General features: G+C 39.7%; 1 protein-coding gene across 1 annotated transcript in view; it reads right to left on the reverse strand.

Annotated features, from left to right (window-relative positions):
- The window catches only part of LOC111862593 (RNA-binding protein 25), a 44,904-nt gene extending 36,493 nt beyond the window's left edge, over positions 1 to 8,411 (reverse strand). Inside the window, exons 1-4 of the mRNA XM_023848100.2 lie at positions 8,299 to 8,411; positions 5,980 to 6,083; positions 2,103 to 2,203; positions 551 to 594 (exon numbers count right to left, since the gene is read on the reverse strand). Of these exons, the coding sequence (XP_023703868.1) occupies positions 551 to 594; positions 2,103 to 2,203; positions 5,980 to 6,083 (249 nt within the window). The 5' untranslated portion in view covers positions 8,299 to 8,411. The remainder of the gene's footprint in view (positions 1 to 550; positions 595 to 2,102; positions 2,204 to 5,979; positions 6,084 to 8,298) is intronic.
- Between the last annotated feature and the right edge of the window lie 2,193 nt (positions 8,412 to 10,604).

Below are 10,604 nucleotides of genomic sequence, written 5' to 3' on the forward strand. Positions count from 1 at the left end.
GAAATGAGTACCAGGAATCTTCCTTGGGGGTAAAGGGAGGCCGGCACGTAAGGCTGACAATCTTACAGCCATCTGTGAGCCGAATGTCTAGAAAATGTGAGAGCCTCAACATCTCACAACCATATGGCCTGTCATTGCCTGTTAGAGGGATAGCTTCTCTTTTACGGTCTACAAAATACTTCACTGTTCATAAATTATGAACCTTGGCAAATATTCAATCCCAAACACACAGAAAACCCTTTCTAGATTTTTAAACCACTGTTACTTTGTTCTAGTATACTCACATTACTATTCAACAACCACATAAGACAATGCCTTTGACATTAAACTTACTCTAATTATCACGATTCAATGGAATTTTCAAAATTAATGTCTCGTATTCAGAAACTCCTTATTTCGAACATTTTTCACTTTCTAGGAACCCAAAAAGCAAAACACAGCAGTAGATGAATGAAGAATTAAAAGAAGGAAAATGGGCAGGTATCCAATGGTTAAGATGTTCATGCAAAAATTCACAGGAATCTAACTTATGTGGATAATGGTTACTTACATGCGGCGGCATAGGCATCACAGCCTGCATCAGTGGAGGCGGAGCTGCAAGAAACAAAGAACCTCATACTGCATGGAATTACAAACACATGAACACAAACCATTTTTAGCATTCTGAATCAAATTTAGTCCATAGCAAATCATATAATCCCTCACAAACTATATTTTTATTATGACAAGATCCACCATTTCTTGCAGATAAAGAGAATTATGCTCATGAGTAATCAGTTTAATTTTAACCCTGAGTACCTTAAAGCAAACAAACTTGTAAATCAGACTTCTGAAGATCACAAATAAAGGAACTTACACCCAAAAATCTTTTATACAAATTTCTTAGCACATATCTTGAGAGTCCCCCCCATTGGTGTCTTCACCTTATCGTGGTGAGGGGGTTTGAGTATGCCAAGGACCCTGAGAGCTATACCAGCGGTAGCGTAGCTACTGGCAGGGCCTCAGGGCCTCCCTTGCTGGACAGGTCAAAGGGTAGGCATCAGACGAAGAGAGACACCAAAAACCAAAAACTGATGTCGGAAGCAGTGACATCAGCAGCGACTTGAAGCACAGAGCAAGTGATGCTCGAGATGGTTCAAGTTCGTATAGCAACAGGCAGGACCAGAGTGGTTTGAACGGCTGTTGTACTGCGATGTGGAAAGCAAATGGATAAACAGAGATACCATGTATGCGAGAGAGGGACGGATAGAAGTGACCAGAAGACGAGGAAGGAGACATAAGAAGATGCTGGATGATCTTGGGGACAAAAGAGGATACTTTTATTTGAAGGAGAAAGCTCTAGATTGCATTAAGTGGAGGAACTGTTTTGGAAAAGTCTGTGGACCTGTCATCTGACAGATTACTGATAAATGATTGAATCTTGAGAGTATTCAAATTCAGCAAACTAACTAACCAGACAGTGTACCACAGTGTACCCATGAGACTTTCATTGTGGTGAGGTGCACACTCGTGGGTTATGATAACATACATTTTAGAGGAATATAATGCCCCCATCTTGAAGGCAGAAGTGGACCAAGCTGGGAAAGTTACTGGTCTTACAGATGCGGGAGATAAACAGGTCTCAAAGGGCAGGAGCAGGTGATGTCCAAAAAGAAGAGAATTAATGATTCAACAATTGACTAGACCCATGTCACTGAGAGTACTACGAAGGTCAGCTAATTCACGTAAACAGGAAAACTGTGTAAAGCAGAATCAGACACACAATTACAGTTATCAAGCTAAAGTAAGGATACAGGACGCATCACAGTCACTACCACAAGAACCTCAAAGCCAAACAGAACAACCAAAGACTAATGAAACTGAAGGGACATGCAAGGAAGAGGCAATGTTGAATCTGAGATACTACCCTGAAATTTGTGTGGAGGGACTGAGGGAAAACTATTAAAAAAATAATTCAGTCATTATAGAAGGTCTCTGGGCAGAGACCTGAAACCTGAACCTCATAAACATAAAGATATACCAAGCTGTAAATAAAACAAATACTTAAGTGGTGGCTTAAAGACTATTACATTATTCTTCAAATTGTTTTTTCAACAACTAACCTCCAAGCTGCATGTATGGCATTGCCATTGTAGGTGGCATTGCAGGAATCCCGGGAACCATGGGTGGTCTCCCCGGGTATGACATCACCATGAAACCAACACTAAATAAAGAATACAAACTTCAGTAAGTTCACTACAAAGTATATTCCTTTACACAATCTTGTTACAAACCGGGGTTACTGCGGTAAGCTTCCTTTTGCTGGATGGCTAGCCGCAAAGATACAAAATTCCTGATCTGAGTCTATGAAACTCCAGAGTGACTAAATGATGTTCAAGTCCAACAATTTTCTTCCCTTTTCTTTCATATCACTCTTCATTTCCAACCTAGATTATGTCACAATCTATTTTATACCTAAACATTTTTACAGTCCAAATTTATTCAGTCAGTCCAGCTAACAAAAGAATATTTAGTTGGTTAGCTCACTTTTCAAAGAACTATATTAAAATATTCATGGTCAGATGTGATTACAGTAATTATTATTACATGCTTAAATAATTCTACATACACTGAACACATTACAAGATTATGAGCTTTCCACTGTAACATCTTGAAGTCAAGAAAAACTTTCAGCTTCCATTTTATATTCAAGGTTCAACAGTGTTCTCTTGAATGCTTGCAGAAATAACTGAAGGCTCTTATTCCTGATGTTACCTAAATGAAGCTTCCCCTTACCTGGATTCACACATTTATATAAAAGTATATTTTATGAAATTATAATGAACCCTAAGGCTACGAGGATGACAAAATGAACAGATCAGTATTTACTAAACTTTTCAGCTTCATGAATTTGCAAACACATAGTCAAACTGCAGATGTACAAATATATTAGAATAGGGAATCTGGGACAAACCTTTACAGAGATTCATGGGCAACTCAGGCCAGAAGAAGTGAACAAATGACCTAACTTCTTTAACATTTAATGATACCTAAGATGTATTGGAATACAAGCTGCAGATTAACAGACTGCTGAGAATATTTTATCTGATATTCATGAGAGGAGGCAATATATGAATCTTTATGTGTTGCATCCTGTTGTGTGTCAGATGCATCGAGTATTTTTACATCCATGGACGCAACAATTTCTTATAAAAATATACAAATATAGATTATTTACATTAAAATCTTAGAAAAATGACATGTTTCATCAGGTGTACATTTCTAGGACTATATCTTCGACATTAATTTGACCTTCACATAGATATATATTACTTCAAATAATTATATCTAGGAGAGGCAGTCAAATGAAAACGGGTCAGAAGCCAAAACATATTAAAGAACATTTCTTACCTCAAAAGTAATCTCCAAAACTGTTATACATTTATTCCACTGGGAGACAAGACAGTCAATACTTCTTTTGGCTTATTTTGGACTTCACCCATCGTCCGGTATATAAAAAGTCAATCCCATCCTTGAAAAAGCCTGTGGGCTCTCTACGGAACCACATCTTTACCCAGCCACACACATCTTCGTCTGATGCAAACCAATGTCCACGAATGTCTCTCTTCAGGTCTCCAAAAATGTGAAAATCACATGGGGAGAGATCTGGGCTGTAGGGGGGATGTTGAAGCACTTCCCAACCAAATCTCTGTAGCGTGTTCCTCACAGTTGGCAGTGTGGGGGCGCGCATTATCATGAAGAAGGATAATGCCGTTCAGTAGCATTCCAGGGCGTTTTGTCTTTATGGCACATCTCAGTTTCTGCAAAGTGTCTTCATAGCGCTGTGCACTGATTGTGGCCCCATGCTCGAGAAATTCGACCAGCAGAGGGCCTTTGCCGTCAAAGAAGGTCATCACCACTTTACTGGAAGTTGTGTGTACAGCTTTAGATTTCTTCAGTGGGGGTGAATTCACGTGTTTCCACAGTTGGCTCTGCCGTTTGCTCTCAGGTTCAAAATGGCGGCACCAAGTTTCGTCCCCAGTGGCAATACGGGACAGAAAAGCATACTCTTCCTCATGGTATCGTTGCAAGTGACCCAGTGATGCAGCCATTCTCTTGAGTCTTCTGTTCCTCCATGAGTTGATGTGGAACCCACTACATGTAGATTTTGGGGTGCAGCAGGTGTTTTGTCACAATGGCATGTATGGAACCGTGACCTATTCCCATCAAAAGACTAATTTCTTCTACAGTGATCCATCAGTTTGCCCAGACATGAAAATCCAATGCAGCAGTAACATCAGGAGTGATGACACAAGGAGCCTGTCCTGGGTGAGCATCATCTTGCAGTAACACACGTCCTTCTCAGAATCTCTTCTGCCATGCCAGCACATACGAACATGACATGCTGTGTTCGCCATAAACAACAGACATGCAACGATGAATTTCTCGTCCTCCTACTCCTTCAGCAGTCAAAAAGCGCACTACACTTCGCTGTTCTTCTTTACCCACCTCCATTACTGATGTTGGATGACCACACGTAGTGCTAACCTTACTTTGAGCATAATAAACAAATGACTGGTGTGCAAGGACACGCTGTCACTGTGCTTTCCTGAGTCCCCACCAGATGTTCATACCATAAGCAAATTCCAGTGTTACCAACTTGGGCGGTATGTGAGTTATGCGTGGTGCCCCGTTTTCATTTGACTGCCCCTTATATTACCAACACAAGTGCAGTAAAAAGTAGATAATACCAAGAGTTCTGTTACCAAGCCTAATATTACATGCTATATAGTGAAGTTCCAGCAGCCGCCGAAGTCAGTCTTGAGATAGTCGCCGGTGAAGAGGGTTGAGGTCCAGCATTCATTGAGATATAATATAACAGCAATTGAGATACTGGACCGTATAAGACTAAGATAACTGTGATATGGTGAATTGTATAAGTTCTGTATTTCAACATCCCGTTGCAATTGTTTAAATTAGCGTCCATTGTTTGTCTTTCATCAGGATTGTAACACTATTTACATTCTAACTTCAAAACTGCATGTTTCGGCCCAATATGCAACACAAATTTTAAAAGATTTTACCTCGTTTTACTTAAAAAGAAGACTAAAGCATGTGACTTTAACACGAATTAAAAGTGTAGCAGTTTTTAACACAGTTTTAGCCAAATATGTGTAACATACAAACACCTGAAGATGGCCGTTTAGGGCCGAAACTGGTAGTGCTGAAGTGCAGAATGTGGGAAGTGTTGCAGTTTTGACAGGGGAGGGGCAGTGGATGCTAACTTGAAGTGTATAAGTGTTGGTGTCTCCACCTTATCGTGGTGAGGGGGTTTGAGTATGCCAAGGACCCTGATAGGGACCAACGGTAGCACAGCTACTGGCAGGGACTCCCTTGCTGGACAGGTCAAAGGGTAGGCATCAGACAAAGAGAGACACCAAAAACCAAAACCTGATGCCGGAAGCAGCGTCATCAGCAGTGACTTGAAGCACAGAGCAAATGATGCTTGAGATGGTTCAAGTTCGTATAGCAACAGGCGTGACCAGAGTGGTTTGAACAGCTGTTGTACTGCAATGTGGAAAGCAAATGGAAAAACTACCACATTATCACTTTTCCTGGATAGTCTCTTTCCAAAAACAGAAGATCGCATTAAGTGGAGGAACTGTTCTGGAAGAGACTGTGGACCTGTCGTCTGACAGATTACTGATGAATGAATATAGTCATATTCAAAATACGGATCCATACTAAAAAAAAACAAGTTCAGCACCTAAGCAGAAACAGAACACCTGAAGATAAACCAATATGGGCTGAAACATGTCGTGTTTTAAGATCTTAGTGTAAGTAATATATTGTTATATTTTTATAAGAAACTGTTGTGTCGACAGATATAAAAATACTCAATGAAATATATGAAACTTCACAACAGGTTTTCTCCATATGTTATTTATGATGTGCAGGTGTCATACAACACATAAACAGATGTACAGCCACAACATTCACCTGCCAGCTGTAGTCGTTGGGATGTATGTGGTGGGGATACTCCCTGGAGTTGCTTCGTATATTGAGGAGCTGGCCTGGACAATTTCACTGGGATCAACTGACATCTGAAAAACAAAACATTATGCAGTTTTTTTGGAACTTTCTCAAGGCTACTTAATTTGAATAAATAACACTTTAGCAGACAGTTAAGATAAAATATTCATTATACTGATTCTGCATCTTGCTCCATCCTATTCAAGCAAGTTTCTGCAACTACATTTTTGAACACACACTGCAATAATGAAATTTCAGTATATTGTTCTCCATCTCCATATAGTCAGAGCCATCTAGTGAATGACACTAAGAAAAACAACTAATGTCACATCAGAAATTTCTACTGAGCCACTGCCTAGCAACAGTCATCTTTTCTGGCTCCACTATTCCAGCTTTCAGCCGTTTGGAGAGGATACACAGCATAATCTCATAATTCTTTTATTTTGTACCTATTATAATGTGAATGGCCAGAGCGTTGCTAGGTAACGGACCGGTAAATACCCCGCAACCCAAGAGACATAAGCCAACAACAGAAGAATCATCATTTCTAGGCAATGGCCTGTAAACAACCTTCAGTTGAGTGTGTTATGACAACAGGTAGGTAGGACCGGTAAATACCTTGCAACCCAAGAGACATAAGCAACAACAGAAGAATCATCATTTCTAGGCAATGGCCTGTAAACAACCTTCAGTTGAGTGTGTTATGACAACAGGAGTCAAGAATGAAAGATGTTTTCTATGTGGTTCGTGTGAAGCTTACATAAGTATCTGTTATAGCTTAGACTAGAAAGCAGAAGTCATATAAAATCACAATAATAAAAATGTTCACAATATTAGTCAAGGCGAATACTGATACACAAAGTATAAAACGCTTAAACTTGGCAGCGGTCAGGCATACGACCAAAGAAGTGATTAGACTGCCATTGTAGCAGAAGCTACTAGAAATGGGGCAAAATCTTCTGTACCAAGCCTGGATTGACAGAGGCCCTGTATATATTGTAAATATATTTTAAGATACTTAACATGTAACATCTTTCACATTATGACAAATGACTTATTACTGCCAACAATGACTCTGACAAAAGACAGACCTGTCCTCTCGTCAGAGAGAGAGCCCAACAATAACAAGACTGTAACTGCCAAACAGTAATAAATATCTGGTCATGAGCCCCAAATGGCTGGCTGACTGACTGACTGACTGACTGTCAGTCACACTGATACTTTGACTCGATTTAGACTAGAGTGAAAGACTATTGCAGAGTGCTTATAACAGATGTGAATGCAGTGACAGTTTTAGTTCAAGGGCAGTTATGAGTCAGTTGCATGTTGGAAGAGTAAGTCCTGGAAAAAAATTTAGTTCCAAGGTTGCAGAGTGATTGAAGACGAAACAGCAAAAAAACTTCAAAGTGATTTGAAGTGCTAATTTCTGTGCTGAGATCTGTTGCCAGGAGATGACTAGTGAAAACTGGGAATCCTAGTGTGTGTGCAACAGTGAACTGGAAAGTATGTAAATCAGCGAGACCGCTGTATTTAAGTGTGATTAACAGAACTTGAAACCAAGGTGCTAATAAATCCAATCATCTGAACTTGAACCCACAATTATTTGACATGCACACCACCCTACACATGGCACTATTTTCCTTACTTTTAAAAAATGAAAGTAGGCTTATTAGACCACTTTGCTGATTGTCTGTAGGTGTAGCTACCCATTTGTTGCTAGGCAAAAGCATGTGTAAGTATACTCTGCTTTCTTGTGATGAAGTAACAATAGCAACTTTTTTTTGTCATGAAAAAAAAAGATAAATGCACGACGATGCCAGAAACTCAACTACTCTTGTGATCTGAAAACTTAAAATTCAGCCATCATTACAGTACATATTGATATTTATATATTGAGTGCCTCAAATAACTTTAAGAATATTATGGCCCGTGATATAGCACCGTGTATTCTAAAAGAAGTTGATGACGTTTCTGAGGAACGTAAACTCCTATCAGACTACACCGCGTAACCTCGCAGGCAATAGCATTTATTCTTCATACTCATTCCGCTGCGAACCTCATATCCAATATGAAAGTACTGTCTTCTGGATGTGACACTTTGTAGTTTGGCAATTACCAACGTTAAAGGGGTCGTATTTCCTCCATCCCTGACGATGGTTGGTCGTTCCTTCGATTCGTGGTACCAAACAACACTCCGTTACGTACCAGAAGACGGTAATAATCTTCAAGAAGTTAGGTGTTCAAAACTACGTGGAACTACATTACATAAGTCGAATCTTAGATTACCTGAAGAAAGATACTGCACTATGGTTTCCTTTCCGGATTACGGAATTTCATGAATATTTATTCCTCCTAGAACTACACAACTTCAAGCCACATTACCAAAATGGCGGATGCCAGTAACAATTCGTATACCCTCTGTAGTCTTATTTCCAAACTAGGTTCTATCATTGCAGCCAACTTCCCTGATCCGAAGAGTTCTATCTTCTGTGCTATATCGTCTAGTCCAGTGTTTCCCAACCTTTTTTGATGCCGCGGACCCCCTGTACCGAAAGTTAATCCGACGCGGCCCCCATTAAACCCAAAATGGATATTTTTAAATTTTACGAGTACATATCATAAAAATGAAGCAGTAACTTAAAATTTTACAACACTAAATGTGTCATTTATGACAATAAAATACTGTTATAAATGGAGATATTCGGAAGATTACGAACATATCAATTAGGCGTAATATTATGAATTTAACACTCACCTAATGTGATGGCTGGTGCTGTTTTTCAGACGTCAGCTTTCGAATGTCAGGATCAAAACTGGATAATTTCAGACGTAGATCTGGCTCCACGTTAAGTCTGTTCCTATAGCTGTTTTTCATGAGTACAAGATGAGAAAATGTTGTCTCGCACAGATATGTAGTGGGAAATGGCAACAGATGTCTTACAGCCCTTTTGGAAATTTCAGGGTAAACAGACCTAGCTTGGAACCAAAACTCCAGTAACGGTAACGAAGGAAACAGCAATTTGAACGTCGAATCACAGGACAGCTCGATAAGTTGCTCTTCCTCGGCAGAAGGAAGTTCAAATTCAGAGTCTACAAAGGGATTTTTCATCCAGTCGTTATTTTCAAGACCAAACGGAAAATACAGACGTAGTTGAGACGCCAATGACCTCATATGTTCAATCATACTTTCAGCAACATCACTAGAAAGGGGTTGTTCACTGGAATCAATGAAATCACTCAGCATGTGAAAGGAATCGTATTTTCCTTTCTCGATACGGCTGCACCACAAATTTAACTTCTTGATTGTTGCCTCTATCTTGTCTTGCACAGAAAACACGGTGACAGATGTACCTTGAAGGCTCGAGTTAAGAGTATTCAAGATGTTAAAAATGTCCGCCAAGTAAGCAAGAGAGGAGAGCCATGCGAAATCATTTAAATAGTGTGTTAACTGAAATTTAGAGTTTATGAGGAACAACCTTACTTCGTCTCGAAGCTCAAGCAACCGCGTCAAAACCTTACCCCGGGACAGCCATCGGATTTCTGAGTGCAATAATAAGTGTTCGTGATCACTTCCCATTTCATTACAAAGCGCAGAAAATAATCGGCTGTTAAGAGGACGGGCTTTAATAAAATTGACAATTTTTACTGCCTCGTCTAGAACGATTTTCATTTTGGAGGGCATACGGCGTGCAGCTAATACTTCGCGGTGTATGCAACAATGTGTCCATTTAACAAGAGGTGCGACTTTCTGGATACGTGCGACCAAACCATTATGTATTCCCGACATTGCCTGAGCACCATCCGTGCTGATACCTACATATTTTTCCCATTGAAGTGTATTTGTAGTTATGAAGTCATTGACAACTTTGAAAAGGGCTTCAGCAGTTGTATTAAGAGGTAACGATTCACAGAACAAAAAATCTTCACAAACTTTATTTTCGTGTTCATATCGCACCAAAGCTACCAAATTAGCATTATTTGAAATATCGTGGCTTTCATCCAACTGCAACGCAAAATATTCACTATGACGTAACCGTTCTAGCAAAATATCTTTCACATTTTGAGCCATCTCGTCGATGCTTCTTTTCACAGTATTGTCATCATCATCATCATCAGTAATCTGTCAAGACGACAGGTCCACAGTCTCTTTCAAAACAATTCCTCCACCTAATGTCAGATGACGATATTACAGACACCTCGTTGGCATGTTTTTCAATAAACAAGTTCTTTGTTATCGTTTTTGTAGCAGGCAAAATTAAATCTTCCCCGACTGTATGGCGTTGTCCATTTCTAGCGATCAGAAGGGCGACTTCGTAAGAGGCAAGAACAGCCTTTTCATTTTTCGTTCCACATACAATGTCCTTAACTAAATTCTGTGAACCACAAAGTTGCAGTTTCTTATTTTGAAAATATTCTATTGGCTTACTAACTGATTCGCCATGTTTCGTTTCAATGTGGCGTCTCAACTTCGACGGCTTCATAGATTCATTCGATAACACTTCGCAACAAAGAACACACTGTGGTCTGTCTTCGCCGTCTTTATTCAGAACGGAAAATCCCATTTGCAAATAAGATGGACAATATTTGCGTGC

This window comes from Cryptotermes secundus, unplaced genomic scaffold, assembly GCF_002891405.2.
Source record: "Cryptotermes secundus unplaced genomic scaffold, Csec_1.0 scaffold1813, whole genome shotgun sequence".
In the NCBI taxonomy this organism is placed as follows: domain Eukaryota; kingdom Metazoa; phylum Arthropoda; class Insecta; order Blattodea; family Kalotermitidae; genus Cryptotermes; species Cryptotermes secundus.